Source organism: Drosophila subobscura, chromosome U, assembly GCF_008121235.1.
Source record: "Drosophila subobscura isolate 14011-0131.10 chromosome U, UCBerk_Dsub_1.0, whole genome shotgun sequence".
NCBI lineage: Eukaryota > Metazoa > Arthropoda > Insecta > Diptera > Drosophilidae > Drosophila > Drosophila subobscura.
Genome location: NC_048534.1, coordinates 7,671,489 through 7,691,065, shown reverse-complemented (window position 1 = coordinate 7,691,065; position 19,577 = coordinate 7,671,489). Strand labels below are relative to the sequence as shown.

Below are 19,577 nucleotides of genomic sequence, written 5' to 3'. Positions count from 1 at the left end.
TTTATTGTTGAAATATACCGCATTACCCATAAAAATATATGTCCTCGTTTTACGAGATTCGTTTTCATTTTCCTGGATTTTGATACTTTCTTGAATTCTAAAGTGCGCTAACTTTTCTGTCGACAGAAAGTGATGGGAAAATGTGAAGAGGAAAAAATGCAATAAACGTGTTTTTTATCTCGTTATAAAGGAGTGTCCCCGAGTGTAGGATTTATAAATAGTCCACTGCATTTATAAGATTACAATTTTTGTATAGCCTGTTTCCTAGGCAGCTTCCATTTTTTGAGGATACGTATTTGTGTTTGTCGACAGAATATAGAAATAAACTTTTTTGTGAGTACTGGCTTCAGTTCGAATTTGGTTTGTGAAAATGCTAAAATTTTTAGTCGGAATCGACATTTGCTGATTACTATTCCGCGCGCGATTTTTGTGGAACCACTGTATATAATTTTGACAGCGCAATATTTTTTCGTCGGTATATTTATGGTATATTCTGAAAAATAGAAGGTATATTTCGGCGGGTCAGAGGGTATATCTGATCGAGAAATCCGCGGTCCCACTTCAACCATTATAACTACCAATTTCGTGTTTCGTGTGAAAATAAAAGAAAATAAAACAAAGAGGAACAATGGACGAGCTTTTAAATGATGTGGTCCCACAAGAGGACTTAGAGGTGCGTTGTTATACCATTTTGTACAATGTTTATAGGAGCCCTTTCGTTTTACAGAGGTTTGAAAAAAAATATCATCATGAGCTCGAGTTGGACGGAGAGGTAACTTCAGAGACAAAGTTTGAGTAAGTGCCCTGACATTTGACACAATGTTCCATATATTGGCAACACTTTTGAACGTTACTCTATACTTTTCGTTTTCTTTAAAACCTTTTAGATATGCCTTTTGTCTGGTGCGCAGTCGGTACACAAACGACATAAGAAAGGTGACTCATTATAGAAGGAAATTAATTGTACAATAGGCAAGTTCAATATTTACATATTTACCACTATATATATAGGGAATTATGTTTCTGGAAGACCTGGCACGAACGCACCCTGACGGAAGACGTGACTATATTTATTACCTAGCGTTCGGAAATGCTCGTATTAAAAATTATACTGAAGGTTTGAAGTATTGCAAAGCCTTCCTGGAAATTGAATCGAACGATCAAGTGCGCTCTCTAGAGGTAAACGTAAACATATTAAGAAACCATTACTTAAATCTAATCTGTTAATATTGCTTCGCAGGAATACATTAAAAAGCAGAGCGATAAGGAAATTGCAAAGGGGATGGCCGTTGCTGGAGGAGCTGCACTTGTGCTAGGCGGAATTTTGGGACTTGGAATCGCCATGTCTAGAAAGTAATGGAAAAGTTATTTATCACAACAATAATTATTTTTCCATTTGATTGGACAAAAACAAACCATGCCACAAACAAAACAAAAAACGGAAAATGTTTATTGTAATCATTCTTAATATTAAATTCTTAAAATAACCTGATATTAATGAAATGTGTCTTACAACTTTTTTTGTAGTAAACAAAAGCGGGATAAATAGTGATACATCTCATCCCTTACACGAGTTTTCGCGGAATCTTATTCCTTCCCAATACGTGCACATCAAGATGCAGACGCTGGCTCTTAGGCAATTTTTTAATCTTAGTGAAGTCATTCATGCTGACATACATACATATATTCCAATATTAACGATCTTTATTCCAAATATTAAACCGTAAGTTATTGTTATATGCACACTATTGTCAAATTTAAGTGATAGACACCCGCAATGTTAATTTAATAAATTATATCACTGTTATTCTTAGTGACAGGCTCTCAATTTTTGCACGTTGCAACATTATAATCTTGGAACATTCCACCCAACTGTAAACTTACGCTCGCTCTGGCCCCCGAGCCTGAGCTTCAGTAAACGCGAGGTGTGAACACTGGCGGAAGTCATAGCGGAACACTGTGTCATGGACCGCATGCCGCATGACTGACTCGCCATGATTTTTGCAGTAGCTAGACAAGGGTACGAGGGGAAGCTAGAGAGTGTCCAACACCAGCTCTGCAATTATTCTGTAATTTGGGAACTGTAACTCGGATTGGCTCAAAAAGATTTCTTTCCATGATGGCTTTTTCAGAGCTCGCTAGAGCGACTTTCTTCCTCGTTTTCTGGCAGCAACACCGAGCTTATACATAAACATACATATACTTGTACATATGCATATACAAATAGCTTTTAAAACTGCTTGGCAGCTCAAATATATTTGAACACCAAATATTTTATTTAGCACATGTAGGGCAGAAATATGTGTTATTATTGCACATCATATGTACATTACTTTAAAAGTAAATAAATGCATCCGTTTCGAGTGAGATGTTGTTAAAGCTTCTGAAGCTCTAATAGTTCACAATGTCCTTAATAGCCGTCAGGCACCGTAGCTTGTCTGGCAGATAGAATGGCTCAAAGACGTGGGGGAATGGGGTATCCCAGCCAGTCACTCTCTTTACCGGCGCTTCAAGGTTCAAAAAGCACTTGTCTTGAATGTAGGCAGCTATCTCAGATCCAAATCCTTGAGTAAACGGAGCCTCATGCGCAATTACAACACGACCGGTTTTCTTTGCAGACTAAAATAAATAATAATAATGCAATTGTTTCAAAATAAAATTGTTTCTTGCTTACGTTGCATATGGTATCAGTATCCCAAGGCAAAATTGACACCAAGTCAATAACTTCGCAATCAATATTATGCTTTTCTTTAGCCAGCTCTGCAACCTGAAACGAAATTGAATTAAATAGTTTTAAGAATTGTAAAAAACTGGGAAAATATTATTGGAACATACTTCTAAGAGCACATGGACTTGTGTACCCCAGCCAATAAGTGTGACGTCTTTTCCTTTCCGCAAAATATCAGCTTTACCCAACTCAGAGGTGTAATATTCGGTGGGCACTTCCTCAACAGCTGCACGATACAATGTTTTCGGTTCGAAAACTATGCAGGGATTTGGGTCGCGAATGCAGGCCAACAGTAGTCCCTTCGCCTTAATCGGTCCACGTGGAACCTATTTTAAAGCATATTTTACTTGCATCTTTAGTTATCCTTGTTGTAAGTCCATTTTTTTTTTATATTACCACAACGCGAAGGCCTGGCGTGTGAGCAAAGTATGCTTCAGGGCTTTGGGAATGGTAGAGCGCTCCATGACCCACAGCTCCACACGGAACTCGAAAAGTTAATGAGCCGCAGTCGAAAAGTCCGCCGCTTCGATACCTATATTTGGCGGCTTCATTCACGATCTGGTCAAAGCTTGGAAATATATAATCCGCAAATTGAATTTCAGCAATTGCAGTTGCTCCAGCGTTAGCCACACCGATGGCAAAACTGAAACAAAAATAACCTTTTGATTTCTTATTCCACAATATACCATAGAAATGTCATTATATTATATTACCCTGCGATTCCCTGCTCACACAAAGGTGAATTAAAAACTCGATCCTTTCCGTATTTGTCTCTCAGGTTAACAGAACAACTGTTGAAATATTACAGAAATATTAAGATATGCAACAACTCTTGCGAGACTTTTCGTAATACCGGAATACTCCACCAAAGCCCACATCCTCTCCAAACAGCAACGCCGTGCTGTCTTCTTGGAGTGCCAGATCCATGGCATTATTTATGGCGGTAAACATATTCATTTTTTTCGCATCACCTGGTCCCACAGCTGTGGGGTAATACGTAAAATGTGACCGGGTCATTGGAGCCGGTCTAATGTTTAACCGTAATGTATTAAAACAGGATCGCGCCACTTGAGAAACCCTCATTTTTGTAATTCTTATTGTCCAGAACTATTGACTATTGCGTAATAAATGCTTTTGTTTTTGTAGATCATCTGTTGCATGGCCGATATATAAATATATCGAAATAGAGATGGAAGTTTACCAATTAGCTTTCAAATTGATCACTAGCCGAAAATAGATTTGTTAAGTCTAGTACTCAGACTAGAAAAAAGCTAGCTAAAAGTGCCACACATTTTCTTTTCAAAGTCAACAAAGTTTATGGCATGCACTTAAGCAGGGGGAGTCACAAACACTTCCTTTTAATAAATAGCAATATTTATATACTCGATATTTATTCAACTGCCCTAAATTGATTCGATTTGTCTTCCTTGCTACTGTTTATTAGCTGGCTTGCACTTGTTTATTTCCATGTTCTGTGTGTGTGTGAATAATTATATTCTTGGCTCGGGAAAAGAAAATACCATCGGTTGTGTTTCCATTAACTTTCGCTATTTTTGACTGGCCCGCCATGATTTCTGCAGTAGTTGAAAAGGCAGACTGATAGATTATTTTGCTAGCAAAACACAAGCATGATTTTTTATCGTTTCCATAAAAATATCATCCTCTTTTTGGTCAACAAAATCATCTCTGATTTTTCCAGCGAACACTTTTTTCTGATCTGAGCACAAGTCTAATATGTGGGACAAGACGAATTAAAATCATTTCAAAATCAAAGCATCACACCTTAGTAATTTATTAGACCGTTTTATCAAACTTCCGGATCTTCGAACTCAGACCGAAAAACTGTGGATATTTCATTTATCATATCACTAGCTAGCAAGCTTCGACCAAACTTTTTAAATGCAGCCAAATTTGCTCCCTTCACGAGATAACTTGAAGCACAAGCTGCTATTAATGCGGGATTTGGCTGATTGGATTGCAGTGACCAGAAATAAAACGTTGCTAGAGATCCGCTTAGCAAGTCCCCTTGACCGCCACATCTACGTCCGGAACCGCCACTAGGCATGGAGTGAACTTCGTTGCTGTGAGGTAAATGAATTCTATCATATATGCCCTTTTCCAAGACCACAACACCATCTCCCAGAGAAGACATTTTTTGATGCACAGAATCTGTGTCCTCTCCAAACAATCTGCGGAATTCCATAGCGTTTGGGGTTAATATAATATTCCGTTGTCCACACACTAGATCAATGTTATCGTTCAGAATAAATAGTCCATCAGCGTCTATAACAAGTGGCTTTTGTAATTCTATGCACAATTTTAGCAAATCTTTTGCAGTCTTCAAAATAGGCGGCTCCCGACCCAATCCGGGTCCAATAACCTTGAAAATATAAATATAAGAATGGAAATGAATTAAATTAGAACGACACTAAAGGATTTACTTACAATCACGTGTAAACGGTCTAACCACGGCTTTATTTTATCAACAGCATCCAAGCAGTCCAGCACTGGATGAACGATTAAGTCGGGACTGTAAGATTTGATTACTGAGGCCGCATTTGCTTGACAGAAGACATGAGCTAAGTCGGCACCGACTTTCATGGAACTCAAAGCAGCAAAGTAGGGCGCACCGGTGTATTCCAAAGACCCTCCGATGACGCCAATTCGGCCATATTGTCCTTTATATTTGTCATTTGTCAGTTTCGGCACAATTGTCCGAAACAATGTAAGCAATTTTGGCAAATTAACAGGGATTTCTTTGATTGTTGACATTATTTTGTTTTTTGACTTTGCTCAAGGGTATCGATAAAACCAAATGGCACTCTACTATCTATCTATTATTTCTATCGGTGTTCAGAAATAATAATCAATTTGCAATCAGCTAAATGTATTTTCTCCAATTGCAGCACATTTGATCAAAGTACAAAAATATAATTTAGTCAATTACTGCCTAGACACAGAAAACGCTAAAGTAAAAACCGGAACCTGCTTGAGCATAATGTTACTTTTGGTATTTTCGTCTGTAATTAAATAAGGGTATTCTAGTATAGCGTACATTCAACAGGTATAACATAAATAATTATTATCGATAGAAAAAAACTGAAATCTTATTAAAAATAAGTAAATATGTAGCAAGAGAAATGTTCGGCTTTTAAATAAACTTTGGTACAGAAATCGACAAGCGAACTTAAAATCATATTATGGAAGCTTTTTGGCAAAATCGCCTCATTCCGACACAACAAACTGTTTACAAATATACATGTATATTCCTGATATATATTTATATATCTGACAGATCTTTCCGTCTATCTGTCTGTCTACCCGTTTGGAGATGATAATTTTAAATCAACTCAAATAGTATCTTCATGCACAAAATCGCTGTTAGGGCAAACAGCTTTTTCCACTCAATAACAGTGGAACGCAGAGCTTTGCTCAAACGAGATCAACGTGTTGTGAAAGCGCATGCGCGAGTGCGGTCACTGGTGGCCAACAAAAACGTAAAATAAAATTACCCATTTTATTTACTTTGTATTTATTTTACCAGCTAACCACCTACGATAAATTCTTAAATCAATGTTTAAAACCACAATATATAATGCATGCTAATGTAGTTTCCAAATCAAAATAATTGAGGCCCTAGCGCTGTTAGCAATAACATCTCTTGGTGAAAACTAAAAGAAAGTTGCATATGTATGTAAATAGTTCATGGGAAATATTTTTGTGAATCTTACCATTTACAATAGATTCTGAAAGTAGTGATTAGTTTCCCGAACTGGAATTGTTTGTGTCATTTACTTGGCACTGAATATAATGATATTCAGCGTACTGTTGTGTTTGTAATTATGTGTTTATATTTATGCAAGTATTTTGATGCACACGTCCATAAGTACATATGTGGCTTGGTTTTCTTGATCAGAAGACTGAATGAAAACAGCTCATGCAGCTTTACACATCTCCATACATATACAATATAAATATGTTTTCCGTTTGTGTAAAAATACGTATTATGTACATATGTACATTTATGCATACATATGTATGTAAATAATTATGTAGGAACTGGGCAATATACAAATGTACATATGTAACATACTTTTTGTACATTTGTTCGTAATTATGAATGATGCGAATGGAAATAAATTTAAGACCAAAATCAAAACTAGTGCAACTTAAAACTTAATTAATAACTTAATATTTTGTAGGCACGTTAAAATGGGCAATTCTGGCAGCTCGCATCAAATGAACATCCACAGACACAACACGAACCCCAGCCCGCATGCTAAAAATCTCTCCCAACAGTTTAGACAAAGCTCTCATCGGTATTACGATTATGCGAAATCTGAAATAAGGTCGAGTCCCACTCCACAGAGAGGGCATAGCCAGCAATGGCGGAGGTCGGATTCGTCTAACATCCAGAAAGTATTAAACTACAAAACCGATGAGAATGCCCAATTTAAAGTACTGCCACGGATTGACAAGAACCTACACTTACGAGCGACTACGAATGGAGCAATACTCAATTCCGGAGGCACGATCAGCGGTCGAAGGATGAGCGAAACGCCTATTCTATGCCCGGTGAACGCGCCAATGCAACGATCGCGGACCTTTATAGCCGAATCTACAAATCACGCACTGCAGACAGAGTTTACCCGTTCACAAACGCTGCATCATGTTAAAGCCAATTACAAACAAGACAATTTAGGATCAAATTCAAAATCGAATTTGTCCCAAATGCAGCGCCACACATATTCAGAGCCAGAGCTAGTAAAACAAAATAATAAGGAAACTGCGATGAAACAATCGATGGCTAGATCAGAGAAAAGGAACAAGTACACAAAAAAACGTAGGGCTCCCGAAGTGCCTACTGAATCAATGAATATGGTTGCTGTCGTTCACCCAGAAACAACAAAGAAAGATCAAATCTCCACCAGTGTTAAGGTTACGACTGACCAGGGCCGACAAAATCATTTTTCCAAAAATACAGATCGACTGACTACTGTAAATAAAGTTTCAAATCTATCATTTAAGAGGAAACGTGCGGAACGGAACTCCATTAGTGGAAATTGCACTCCAAGTGTACCAATACCGCGGTCGACGTACAGGCGCGAGAAGAGTTCCGATGCTATTATAATAAAAAGTAAGGGTGCAAAGGAGGCTAATGTTAAAACGGAAAACACTGAAGATAGGAAAGCAAATTACAAACAAAACAATAATTATATTAAAGAATCACCCATAAATTCTATATCGAATACCAAAGAAACAAAAAATGTTTCTGCTCCGACGCCCAAGGTGGAAAAACACAAAAGAACATTTTATTTCGGCATGGATGTCAACACTACCACAGAGAGTCAACAGCCAATAAGTGGATATCAACCAGATTCTCCCGGAAAAATTATTATCTCTAACCCTAACGAGAACAACGTAATTTCAAATGAAGCTACATCGCTGCTTTTTGTTCCGAATTATGATATTGAATATAAAAAGTCAACAAGTCAAGAAGACAGCGTAGATGAAAATGGTTTGCGGCTCTGCATCCGTCCTACTCTGCCACGACGTCAACTTGACACGCCATCCTTTAGCCCGGCGTTAGCTTGGCGCACTCTTCTCGGTGATGAAGTTAAGATTGATAAAGGAATTAATATACCATCAGATCCAAGTAGTTACCAAAAAATGGAAACGGAAACCGAGATGCCAATTCAACCGAGCATTACACACGAAATAAGACATGTTCGTAAAATAAATAATAACTTGCCAAATGCCTGGACGCCTGAGCAGGACTTGTGCGATCAAATTGGTGATAGAGCGCTGGGGAATCTCACCACAGATTCAGACTCGAGCTCCGACGACTATCGCTCTAAATGTGAGGAAGAAGCTTTATTATTCTACGGCAGCAAGTCAAAAATATCTTCCCATAATTCGGTGTCACCCCTCCACACATTTAGTCTCTCCCTACCTAGGGATGGTCACCTACAACATGCGCGGAAGCTTGATAATCTACAATCAAATGAGGTCAGTTTATCATTCCAATGCATAGAAACGATTCACCATTAATTAATTGTTTCTTACTTTATAGGCATGCATTTACAAAAGCCTTCGGAAAAGAAAGCCAGAATTCTTTTTCAGCAAACGTCCGACTTGTCAGGTTGCCAGCTCAAATCTTCAGGCCACGGGCGTTTCTGTAACCAAAATTGATGGCTTCGAGAACTGGATGCTGCACAAAAATGTCGGACAAAACAAAGTTTCCTTGAATAGAACTAAAGATACAGACAACAGGCAGGAGTTACCTGTCATTGAACCACAATCATTAAAAATACTGGCTGGGGGAAAGCACGTAATGTACCTGCCCGGCAACAACGACAAACCCTCTTGCAATAGCGATAGGGGTGAGCTCGAAACTTGCAAACCAAAACCCAGTCGTCATTTCAAGAACCGACAACGCCACGTACCTGAAAACCTCCAAGATAGAACTCCAGTATATCCAATTACGGTATGGAATAAAGAAGAAAAATTTAGATGCAAATTCCTTAAAATAAAAACTTAATTTTCAGAGTGTAACTGAGACGAATGTAAAATTAGCTGACAAGTTTCAGCGGTTTACATTCCATAATCCAGTGCGCCTGCTGGAGAAGTTGTATTTAGATAGGTCCACAAAAGATGCCGATGTTGAAAACACTCACAGGAGCGAGGTTGAAGCTTTGAAAAGGTAAATTTGCAGCTCTTCTAGTTTATTTAAATCATTTTCAAACCATAATTTATTTTAGAGTGGAGGAAGACTTTCAACGCAATCGTGCCAATGAAAAAGAGAGTATTCGTCATCAGTTACAACTTCATTTTGGTCTTGAAAGTAAACACAACGAACTTTACCACAGCCTGCCCATTCCAGCCATGCTGGATAGTTTTTCTTCCATTGACATAAATGACACGAACAATAATACGTTTCGTCGAGATGATCCTGAAGGCTGTGCCTCCAACGCTCTTCCTGTGGGTCTTGAAGATGGCACCTGCTGAACCTTATGCGGTGTGATAGATAATAATAGATATTCTCCGAAATGTTATAGTTAAAAACTATTTACGTAAATATACAAAATTATCATTTTAAGACGTCGTTTGTGTGTTCCTTGATATCAGACAGGTCTTCGATAGGATAAGACCCCAGGTAAATTCATACCCGTCGACTCACAACGTTTCTCTTCCTTTTGGTAATAAAAAAAACCATGAAAATCGGGTCTAGCCGTTCTCGAGTTATAAGTTTTCAATCAAACTCGAATTTATTTGTTTTCAAATGAGTTAGCGAGATTAAACTTTAAGTAAACAGAATTCTGTGCTGCGTTCTGCTTCTTGTCAGCAATTCTTGAACCAAATTGTATAGCTCGCTTTTTGAACAGCACCGCGTCCCGCAGACCCAGTTGATATCCATACAACCGTAATAGCAATTTATCACCGACACCTTCCGGGAAGCTGTAGCAACATTTCTGTTTCGGTTCTAGAGACCGAACAAATTGAACAACATTCTCCTCGATGAAAGGTGCACGTGCTGTTTTTCCATTGTCCGCAATAACGCGATCATCCCTCGCTAAATTTCGAGCAGGTATTCTCTGCCAGTCCTTCTCAAGTTCATTCTGTACAACAAGCTCACGCTCCTGGTCGTCGCCAGGACAATGTCTAAAAGCGTTTCGATGGCGTCTATATCCTCCGAACAACTCATCAGCACCCGAGCCAATGATGGCAACTCTGGCAGATGAGTTTGCAGCATGGGTGGCAAACCAAAATGCACAGCCTAGACTCTCATCCAACACTGTCTGTAGGGGGTAAATAAGATGATGGATATGTTGTGAGAGTTGAAGATGCAACTCCTCGCGTGTCACATTCACTTCTATTAGGTTCCAACACCGCTTGGGACAGATACGTTTCAGCTCAGTATACGACTGAAACGCAGTCGTGCGGTCTGGAACATTCCAGTATTCCTGTGTTGCAGCTGTATTTTGTGCAGTAATTCTTTCAAATGCTACATTAATCAGTTCTATCGGCTCTCCAGCTGGTACATATCTGTCAGCCAGGATAGCTAAAACACTGCAATCGATGCCACCAGAAAAGAGTACACACACTTTAGCCTGTGTACATTTGTCAGTGGTTTGGTCAATCTTTAAGCACTCACGGCAAAAGGGGGGCGTTATAACTCGTGATGATACAGAGCCTTGAAGTAACTTATCAAAGGTTGCTAATGCTGATTGAATTTCAGGAGAACTAAGCAAGTTTTCAAAAAGCTCTTCATGGTTGTTGATATAATCAAATTTGTAGAAGTTGTAATCAAAATCTAGTTGTTTTCTAAACAGCCAATCTGGTGATATTGTACTCTTGATTATCGTTTTCCAGCCCATTGCCAAATCAAGTGTGTCCAGTTGCTGGTTTGTGTATAGATTCAGGGTCTGCCAGGGATATAGTTCACAGCTGCTCAAGTTGTCAATTTTTAATTTGTACAATCCCAACGGCGGCAATTCCAGTGTTGATAGCCCATCGATCTCGGAGTAAAATGAGGTGCTCAATAATTGCAATCCTTGCTGATTATGCTCTAAAATCAATGAATTTCTACCAAGTGCATCTCGGGCAAAGTAAAGCATTTTAGTTGTTTTTTTATACATTATCAAACAATATGGTCCCTCCAACACCTTCAGGACAGAAAGAATCTCTTCATCACAGTGGCAATCAGACAACCTCTTAGCTAACCATAGTGTGTCTGACATTGAGGCAGGTTTTTCCACGTTGTACAAATCTCCATTGAACAACAATACACAGTCCCCTTCGATAACCGGCTGTTTTTGTATACTTTCTCCCTGTTGCCACAAGACGCTGCCGGAGAGTAAAACATTGTCAAGAAGTAGCGTACCCTGCGCATCTGGACCACGATTATTTAGGACTGTTTTTAGTGTACTATTTATTTCAGTACAGCTAACTGTACTCTGATTAATTCGGCAAAAAATTCCACACATTCCAATAAAACATGTGCACAGTTTTGGAAAGTTTGTTTACAATACGTAGAATATCGATGTACAATTATGTTTTCAATAATCGATACTTTTGTGCAACGTTAATGGTACTCTGGTAAACATATGTACGATGCATCGTAATCTCTCAAGTACTCAGAGCCGAATAAAGTGAATAAATCTTTTCGACAAGAAACTCTTTGCCAGCGGCTGTATGCCGTGCAATACACAAATCAAAAAAACAACTTTCCGATTAATCCTAAAACATCAGCTGATTTTATGGTATTCGATGGTAGTTTGCTAGCGGCTCGAAAGAGATAGAATCGAAAAAAGGGTTCGAAAAATTTAAGTTAATAGCACGACGAAGTGAAAATAAAAATGACTACACTCAAAAGGGAATTTAAAGGGTAAACGAAGTGGGCTTTTCTAGCTGTCACTTTCTCGCTTGCTTCTTGTTTTATCTGCCTTGCCGTTTTGTCGACGCAGGATATAAAACATTGAAATGTAAATATTCCATTAATTTTGAACCAAAACGAAAGCCCTCATCAAAAGTCTGCATAGAAGACTTCATAGTGTTGCATATTTTAAGAATTATGTTTAGGAATATCATATTTGTTTGTTGACAGATGTGCCATTCAACAGTTAAGGGAGTACCCCTACGATTATAATTATTAAATGTCAGTTCTTCGATACCTAAATAATTTATTAATGCATTTCACATCTCTATTTCAGTGACAAATTCAAATAGCTTTAGAAGACTTACAATTTAATGGAAACAGACTCAAGATGGATGATACTTTGGATGATGACGCTTGGAAAGATTCATTTGATAAATTACTGGATCCCCGACCGTAAGAAGTGGGCTTTGCGGTTCTTGCAGAAAAATTAATCCTTAAATTCCACACAGGCAACTGCGAATGCTCAACATAATTAAGTCGAATGTCAGAGCATCCTTTAACATTGATTCCAGTGTAGAAAACAGCAGCCACAGCATTTTAAAAGAAAACAAGGAGCCGGTCGGGCCAAAGCAACATATTTTAGATGTCTGTGATGATTTGAACGAAGGGGGAAAGCGCTCCATTTCAACGCCGTTTGGAAAACGATTAGGCGTTCATTTATTTCACTGCGGAATATCTCCTATCACTGGAATGAAACTTGACGGATTCGGTGGTAACACTGAGAAACTACAAGATCGTGTGGAGGTAGAGCATCAAATAAAAAAACGAGTATGCTTCGAAGTTGAATCCACGAATACCATCAGTAATTCGAACGAATTGAATAATAAATTCAAGAATAGGAACACAAAGAATACATCTGACGAGCATGGAGACGGTATTCGGACATCACTTGTTTTACAGCCAGGAAAGTGGCGAAAATCTTTTATTTGTTGGCGCCGAACGCATGTAGTTGAAACGACTCTGGACACAAGCGTAAACCCTCCTTTGATCACTCCCCGCGCACATACGCAAGTCAGGCCTTCTAGCTTAGGACGTAAATCGATATTTTTAAATGACTGTAATAACATAGATAATGATTTTGAGAGCCAAGTCCTGAGACATTGCGATCAGCGCAAGCCGATTCGATTTGAAGTTTTATATGCACCTTCAAAAATGGTGAATGCCAAGAAAATCGGCGAAGGTGCGTATGGCGAAGTGTTTCGGTACAGTGGTAAAAAGAGGAAAAGGAATTCCTATAGCACTGACGTGGTCCTAAAAGTAATACCTATCGAAGGTTCTACTGAAATTAACGGAGAATTGCAAAAAACCTTTGCACAAATATTGCCAGAAATTATTATTTCCAAGAAAATGAGCAGTCTACGGGGAGGGAAAAATAACACCACAGATGGATATGCAAATATATTCAAGGTATACAAGTTTAAGATACTATTTACAAACAATTTGAATAACTAAATTCTGCTTTTAGGTATCTTTAGTTAGAGGAACGTATCCGGAACATTTGATAAAGCTTTGGGAAAGTTACGACGAGGAAAAGGAATCTGAAAATGATCATCCTAAAATATTTGCAGACGACCAACTATTTATAGTTTTGGAATTAGAGTTTTCTGGAGAAGACATGTCCCATTTTAAATTTGTAAATGCTGAACAGTCGTATTATGCATTGCAACAGGTAACATTATACAAATATTAATATTATTACTAGTTTCTAATATTTACCATTTGAAGATTATTTTGGCCCTAGCCGTTGGCGAGGAGGAGTGCCAATTCGAGCATCGTGACCTTCATTGGGGCAACATATTAATCGAACCAACTGCTGAGAAAGAAATTTCTTATAAATTTCATACAAAGGACTTGACATTGTTTTCGAAAGGGGTGAAAATTACAATCATTGACTATACTCTATCAAGAATAACTATCGACGACTTCTGCAACTTTAATGATCTGTCTTCCGATGAAGAACTGTTTGCGGCGTCAGGAGACTATCAATACGATATTTACCGAATGATGCGGGATGAGCTTAAGTGAGTAATCGACTAAAACAACTGTATATTTAGTCTGCACGCATAACTGAATATATTTTTGTTTATTTATAGAAATAATTGGGCTCTATTTTCCCCTAAAACAAATGTGTTTTGGCTGTCTTATATAACTGAAAAACTAATTACTGGCGTTCATTATAAGAGCGCCAATACGAAAATCCACAGACTATTCATCGAAAAGCTAAAGACATTTCAAAGCACAATTCTGACGTTTGAAAGTGCAACCCATTGCGTCAAAAATTTCTTTGATCTTAACTAGCATTTATTTTGTATTAATTGATTATATTTTTAATAAAATGTTTATTTTTTAGTTCGGCAATATTATATTGATCTTATTAAATAAGACTCTTTATGCGTAGTTGACTTTTTATGGATCTAAATAAGGAGGAGAGAAAAGCTTCCTTAAGTTCGGACAAGAACCAGAGTGTCTAAGAGCTTTTAAAGTATATCCACAGTATTTAACTAATACTAAAGGATATTTCACTTTCAGTTCGGAACAAAAATTTCTCGCTAGTGCAAAGTGCAATCTCTTTCTCATGTATCACCCATTGTTCTTGCGTGTAAATAAAAAATATATAACTCTACTAAACTCGCGAAAATAAAATAATTTATAGCATAAATAATTCTTCCGTTCAATAAGAAAAAAACAATTACATTTGTTTTACGCCATGGCTTAGTCGTATGTTTTGATAACAAGAACGTACAAGCCCAAATACAGAAATCACACCTAAAAAGGGTCACACAACATTGGTACATAGCTAAAATCGATAAATTAAAAAATAATAACTTATATTATTAACTCGGCAATAAAATGTGATTGGGACTGTCGTGCTGCTTTGTATAATGCATTATAATATTGATCAAAAATTAAACAAAAGTTCTTCGTTCAGTTAGACAAACGAAAATACGCACAAAGGTGAGATAAACGAATGTGAGGTAGTGGGAAAGCTGAAGTCATCTGGTACAAAGGAAAAAGCGCCAGAATGCAATTGACAGGACCGTACATAGGGGGTGGTGAAACCACCACCTATTATTTATGTGTGTATTCATACTTACTTAAGCCCAGGGGTTTTCAAAACTCAAAATGAACACAAACATACATATGTATGTATACATATACACGCATATTTATTATGCATGTACATGCATATGTCCGTTTCTAATAACGGTATTTTTCATAAATGCGACTCAGTAATAATTCCTAAATACATTTGTATGTACATACATACATCCATACATGTATTTACATTGTCAAAAGTGTGCCCTAGGTACGTGACGAGCTACTACGTTTACATATTTAATACATACATTTGTACATAAATATGTAAATACGAATGTACCCCATGAGTTCTACATCCAATTAAACCTGTTGAAGTTAATGGCAAACCCAAGACTTGAAATATGTAGTTAGAAGTTTAAAATAAATATGTATTGCCATTGGGTGTGGCTGCAGCAGCACAAGTCACTAAGTAGGTCAATGGTGTAGGTTGTAAGTGACCAACACACAAGTTTCATGGGAACAAAATATAAGCCATTAGAGATCAGCTAAGCCCGATAAAACTTCTGCGTCAAACCTGATTACCTGGAAAATAACACATTGCTTATCATACATATATAATACATACATATATAATGTAGATTGTTATTAATATTAATAACCATAGCATACATACATATGTGGATTTGTAAAAAATAATCCAGAAAAAAGCTTGCGTTTCAGGATAAGTGAAATGTATACATACATACATACATACATATGTAGCTCTTCAGCTGCCATATTGCTATCGTGCAAATACATACATATGTACATATGTATGTGTGTATGTTAGGGCATAAACACTGCTACAGGGGTTTTGTCATTTTCACGAGACCAATTTTAGTTCGTATTTCGTTTCAATAAAACTCAGTGTACCGGGAAGAATTCTCAGGACAGTAGAAGTATAACAGTAGCAGTGACAGTTTGCAGTTGTCTGGACGTTGATATGCAATGACTGCACCATCAAGTGGCCCAGGTGACACCACGCCAAAGCCTGTTACGCGCGGAACCCGGCAGAAACGCATTCCTCCTCAAGCCGAACCATACAGGAGGCGCTGCCGCATGACGAACATGGTGCGAACATTCACGAAAGATACATAGATGCTAGATTATTCGAGGAAAATTAAAACTAAACACAACAAAAAGGGATAAACTAAACAAACAAACAAAAAAACTTTTTGAAAGGTATTCTGGTATTAGGGATTTAAGAAAAGGAAATAAATTAGTAGTGGATATTATATTCCCTTTGTCATCGTTCATCTTGAGAGGTGGTTTATTTACCGGCCATAATATTAACAACAACAAATAAAATGTACATATACATAGTTAAATGTTTAAAATTGTTTATTTATAAAGGATTGATATTTAAGAAATGGTGTGACAGAGCGTTCCTTATAGCTTCAGACCGCATGTTCGACTTTCCCGTGTCATTACTTTTATACCCGGATCCATGATGCAATTAAAATTGAAGAAACTCAAACTCTTTTGTAGAACGAAAATGCATTCAGTGGGAATACATTCGGCTATGGCCATTAAGCGGCAGCGTAAGAGAAGAGATGAACAGAAAAGAGCCCGAGAACGGAGGTACAGCACTCAAAGCTCTGAGAGTGGCGAAACATTTCATTCACCCAGTGGGTCTGTGAGACGCAAATATCATCATCATCATGCGGCCAAGCCTGGACCAGGAATGCTTGACAGCCAGGTGACTGCTTAGAAATAAATGTTTTAATAATATGAACAAGTATAAATCATTTCTTTTGTAAAATAGGTTGTCACAAGCATTGGAATGCTTCATATCGGTATTGTGTTCATTGTGTTTGGAGTTTTTCTTATCGGGGCAGGAATTATTCCAGATGAGACAATGTCCTGGAATGTGTTTAGTAAGCAAAATTCACGCCATGTTTAAATACGAGTATACCTACGTTCACCCATTGTTTTAGGTTCAAGCTCTGCGTGGTGGAATGAAGTGACTTGCACTGGATTATTTTCCCTTGGCCTGGGCTTATTTTTATTAGTTTTGAATTGCCTCATAAGTCGAAAGGAAGAGGAGGATCTGGAGGACTACGTACAGCGGCAGCTTACTCGCTCGCGTTCTGGTAATACATCATCTTATACATATTTACACTTCAAGATACATTTTTTGCATTTGAATATTTGTTTCAGGGCACCGCCTTGAACGAGATGTAGAAACTGGTGTGCTAACCACGCGGCATGCTCGCAAAGCTGTGGCCTTACAAAAGAGCGGCCGCAACAACTCCCCCACAGATGTTGCAGTGGTAAACTGCACATCTTCGGACAATTTATCTAACGGACCGATAGTTGGACGTAATTGTTAGCTCATTCAGCATTTATCCCCAATTCAATTTATTTTTTGAACTTATGTTTTAGGTATGAATAACTCTGGTGATATACTCCTCGAAAAAATTATAGAGGAAGATACTCCCTATTTAAATGACAGAAGTGCAGGAATATCGCCGATTGAAATAGAAAACGATACAAAACAGCTGTTAAGAAGGGAGTCTATTAATGATGCAATCAATATAACAAGAATATAAAATCACGTACTTTAAATTCTTTATTTGAACAGCTTAAAGGTACATTGCCTATTGCATATAATCAACTGCAACAATTTTTTAAGAACAATTTTAGCTAACTATTGTTATAGCCTTTGTACCCATGTGTGTATGTGTGTATACTCAATCTTATGTACATCCGTCAAACCATTTAAAAGTTTGCAAATAACCTATTATGACTATTAACTATTCTAATTTCATAACCAAATTATTATTTACGAGGTTTTGCAGAGTGCGTCGAACAATGAAGTATTATTGCAGATTAGGAACGGAAAACTACTATGTGGGTTTTACACTGCTTTTGGGAGGTTAGCCGAGTTTGTCGATACAAAAAGCAAAGCTGTGATGAATGCGACTCCCAAACTCAGTGTAAAATAAAATGCATCAGAACGGGAAAGAGCTGGACATAACCTGAATTTGTTTGAATATCCCCTGTGACTGAAAACGTATATTTTGGGGCTCTTACTGTATTCTTTTAAAACGATTTTTGAATAATTTCCATTATTTAAAGAACCCGTTTGTCAAATAAATAACAATCCATGATAATCTCTTTTAGAATAAAACATTTTACCAGTCGACCCAATTTCCATAAATCAGCTCCTCCACAATGTTTATGAATCTACATACACGAGATCAACTATAACGTTTATCTGCTGACTAGTGTAATAACAAAAACACTATTGCACAATAATTTATATTATATATGTATGTACAAATATGAAAAAAAGTAAAAACAGAATAAGGGCCGATTTCTTAATGTCAATATAAGCTTTATCTGCCCTGTAAGCTGGGATGAAACCAATGATAGCATTCATTTTGTATACTTCTAGACTAAGCATTGGTGTCATTTTAAAACTCATGCAAATGATTGCATTCCAATACCAAAGGACCTTATCAAAATATACTAATTTAGTTAATGTGTAAGCTTAAAATTCCTGAATAATGAAAATCTTTAATTTCGAAAGAAAACAGCAAGTGGTGCTTTCCGTTACTCAATTCTGGTACCAAAATTCATAGTTGTGAAATGATTAATACTTATAAATGGCAAAGATGTTCCGTTTTTTATTGTTAAATATGATTTTGACTCTTTGCCGAAAATCTTTTTCATATTTCTTGCTGAATACAAAACTCACAAAATTCTATGGATGCCAATCAAAACATGTTACATAGTACCAATCCTACAATTTTCCTTTGAATATTTATCCATTCTTCACTTGCGTAATGATTTTTGATTTGTACAATATTTTTTAAGGAAGAATTCCTTCTTAGACTACAAAAAAAACCACACAAAGAAAGAAGACTTTTCAAAGAAACACCGTTATTGTCTGTATATACATACATATATTTAGATATTTTTACGATTTATTCTACAACTAAGCCTAACTTTTTATTACTTCGAAACCCAACAAATATATAAATAAATTTGTCAAATACTAAAATCATAGTAGCAAAATGTTCACCATGACATGGAAATTTATCTTTTCTGCCCTCATAAGTAGAAAAACGATTTTTATTTCTTACAAGAACATTAATTTTATAGTTCATTTTCCTTTACTTCCTCGCTTTCTTAGTTGGTCTTTTTAGTTTAGGTAATGCCTAGAGTAATGTTGACCTGACCTTTGTAATCGTGTGCTTTAAATCGAATGAAATGGCCAAATTGCATTCACGTGAGTCCATGGCTCAGGGAACGCATTGATTCATTCATTCAATCGTTCATATTGAAGAAATGCGATAAGTGGATCAAATCTTGGCTGTTAAGAAT

At 37.2% G+C, this 19,577-nt stretch overlaps 7 protein-coding genes across 8 annotated transcripts; 4 read left to right on the top strand and 3 right to left on the bottom strand.

Annotated features, from left to right (window-relative positions):
- Positions 1-532: 532 nt before the first annotated feature.
- Positions 533-1,813, top strand: LOC117901475 (mitochondrial fission 1 protein). Its single transcript, XM_034812239.1, has 6 exons — positions 533-673; positions 728-795; positions 888-936; positions 1,012-1,179; positions 1,241-1,353; positions 1,528-1,813. Exons 1-6 carry the CDS (start codon positions 629-631, stop codon positions 1,547-1,549), a joined length of 465 nt encoding a protein of 154 aa, XP_034668130.1. The 5' UTR covers positions 533-628; the 3' UTR covers positions 1,550-1,813.
- Positions 1,814-2,237: 424 nt separating this feature from the next.
- LOC117901474 (2-oxoisovalerate dehydrogenase subunit beta, mitochondrial) lies at positions 2,238-3,850 on the bottom strand. Of its 2 annotated transcripts, XM_034812237.1 has the most exons (6): positions 3,582-3,843; positions 3,442-3,519; positions 3,125-3,371; positions 2,836-3,054; positions 2,675-2,767; positions 2,238-2,619 (listed from the first exon to the last, which is right to left on the bottom strand). In XM_034812237.1, the coding sequence occupies exons 1-6, from the start codon at positions 3,809-3,811 to the stop codon at positions 2,392-2,394; spliced, it is 1,095 nt and encodes a 364-aa protein (XP_034668128.1). In that variant the 5' UTR covers positions 3,812-3,843; the 3' UTR covers positions 2,238-2,391. The 2 variants fall into 2 exon arrangements, with proteins under 2 accessions (XP_034668128.1, XP_034668129.1); XM_034812238.1 differs by lacking the exons at positions 2,836-3,054; positions 3,125-3,371 and having other exon boundaries at positions 2,675-2,792; positions 3,582-3,850.
- Positions 3,851-4,496: 646 nt separating this feature from the next.
- On the bottom strand, positions 4,497-5,536 carry LOC117901795 (ATP-dependent (S)-NAD(P)H-hydrate dehydratase). The gene is made up of 2 exons (XM_034812706.1): positions 5,174-5,536; positions 4,497-5,108 (listed from the first exon to the last, which is right to left on the bottom strand). Exons 1-2 carry the CDS (start codon positions 5,498-5,500, stop codon positions 4,536-4,538), a joined length of 900 nt encoding a protein of 299 aa, XP_034668597.1. The 5' UTR covers positions 5,501-5,536; the 3' UTR covers positions 4,497-4,535.
- A 596-nt stretch (positions 5,537-6,132) lies between these two features.
- On the top strand, positions 6,133-9,801 carry LOC117900827. The gene is made up of 5 exons (XM_034811335.1): positions 6,133-6,225; positions 6,931-8,737; positions 8,802-9,215; positions 9,277-9,431; positions 9,490-9,801. Exons 1-5 carry the CDS (start codon positions 6,191-6,193, stop codon positions 9,734-9,736), a joined length of 2,658 nt encoding a protein of 885 aa, XP_034667226.1. The 5' UTR covers positions 6,133-6,190; the 3' UTR covers positions 9,737-9,801.
- A 180-nt stretch (positions 9,802-9,981) lies between these two features.
- LOC117900828 (asparagine synthetase domain-containing protein CG17486) lies at positions 9,982-11,742 on the bottom strand. Its single transcript, XM_034811336.1, has one exon. It carries the CDS (start codon positions 11,713-11,715, stop codon positions 9,997-9,999), a length of 1,719 nt encoding a protein of 572 aa, XP_034667227.1. The 5' UTR covers positions 11,716-11,742; the 3' UTR covers positions 9,982-9,996.
- Positions 11,743-12,435: 693 nt separating this feature from the next.
- On the top strand, positions 12,436-14,525 carry LOC117900527 (putative serine/threonine-protein kinase haspin homolog). The gene is made up of 5 exons (XM_034810926.1): positions 12,436-12,560; positions 12,617-13,574; positions 13,633-13,836; positions 13,893-14,188; positions 14,261-14,525. The coding sequence occupies exons 1-5, from the start codon at positions 12,496-12,498 to the stop codon at positions 14,463-14,465; spliced, it is 1,728 nt and encodes a 575-aa protein (XP_034666817.1). The 5' UTR covers positions 12,436-12,495; the 3' UTR covers positions 14,466-14,525.
- A 262-nt stretch (positions 14,526-14,787) lies between these two features.
- On the top strand, positions 14,788-19,219 carry LOC117900529. Its single transcript, XM_034810928.1, has 6 exons — positions 14,788-15,122; positions 16,734-16,944; positions 17,011-17,122; positions 17,183-17,338; positions 17,406-17,573; positions 17,631-19,219. Exons 2-6 carry the CDS (start codon positions 16,741-16,743, stop codon positions 17,795-17,797), a joined length of 807 nt encoding a protein of 268 aa, XP_034666819.1. The 5' UTR covers positions 14,788-15,122; positions 16,734-16,740; the 3' UTR covers positions 17,798-19,219.
- The last annotated feature ends 358 nt before the right edge of the window (positions 19,220-19,577 follow it).

Bases quoted from the DNA above. Each gene is read 5' to 3' on its own strand.
- LOC117901475 (XM_034812239.1), top strand. From the start codon at position 629: ATGGACGAGCTTTTAAATGATGTGGTCCCACAAGAGGACTTAGAG. The intron at 796-887 runs GTAAGTGCCCTG...AAAACCTTTTAG, and splicing joins ACTTCAGAGACAAAGTTTGA to ATATGCCTTTTGTCTGGTGC. The intron at 1,180-1,240 runs GTAAACGTAAAC...ATTGCTTCGCAG, and splicing joins ATCAAGTGCGCTCTCTAGAG to GAATACATTAAAAAGCAGAG.
- LOC117901474 (XM_034812237.1), bottom strand. From the start codon at position 3,811: ATGAGGGTTTCTCAAGTGGCGCGATCCTGTTTTAATACATTACGGTTA. The intron at 3,055-3,124 runs GTAATATAAAAA...GCTTTAAAATAG, and splicing joins CGCCAGGCCTTCGCGTTGTG to GTTCCACGTGGACCGATTAA. The intron at 2,620-2,674 runs GTAAGCAAGAAA...TATTTATTTTAG, and splicing joins ATACTGATACCATATGCAAC to TCTGCAAAGAAAACCGGTCG.
- LOC117901795 (XM_034812706.1), bottom strand. From the start codon at position 5,500: ATGTCAACAATCAAAGAAATCCCTGTTAATTTGCCAAAATTGCTTACA. The intron at 5,109-5,173 runs GTAAGTAAATCC...TATATTTTCAAG, and splicing joins TAGACCGTTTACACGTGATT to GTTATTGGACCCGGATTGGG.
- LOC117900827 (XM_034811335.1), top strand. From the start codon at position 6,191: ATGCGCGAGTGCGGTCACTGGTGGCCAACAAAAAC. The intron at 6,226-6,930 runs GTAAAATAAAAT...AATATTTTGTAG, and splicing joins CACTGGTGGCCAACAAAAAC to GCACGTTAAAATGGGCAATT. The intron at 8,738-8,801 runs GTCAGTTTATCA...CTTACTTTATAG, and splicing joins ATAATCTACAATCAAATGAG to GCATGCATTTACAAAAGCCT.
- LOC117900828 (XM_034811336.1), bottom strand. From the start codon at position 11,715: ATGTGTGGAATTTTTTGCCGAATTAATCAGAGTACAGTTAGCTGTACT.
- LOC117900527 (XM_034810926.1), top strand. From the start codon at position 12,496: ATGGATGATACTTTGGATGATGACGCTTGGAAAGATTCATTTGATAAA. The intron at 13,837-13,892 runs GTAACATTATAC...TACCATTTGAAG, and splicing joins CGTATTATGCATTGCAACAG to ATTATTTTGGCCCTAGCCGT. The intron at 14,189-14,260 runs GTGAGTAATCGA...GTTTATTTATAG, and splicing joins ATGATGCGGGATGAGCTTAA to AAATAATTGGGCTCTATTTT.
- LOC117900529 (XM_034810928.1), top strand. From the start codon at position 16,741: ATGCATTCAGTGGGAATACATTCGGCTATGGCCATTAAGCGGCAGCGT. The intron at 17,339-17,405 runs GTAATACATCAT...TATTTGTTTCAG, and splicing joins GCTTACTCGCTCGCGTTCTG to GGCACCGCCTTGAACGAGAT. The intron at 17,574-17,630 runs GTTAGCTCATTC...CTTATGTTTTAG, and splicing joins ACCGATAGTTGGACGTAATT to GTATGAATAACTCTGGTGAT.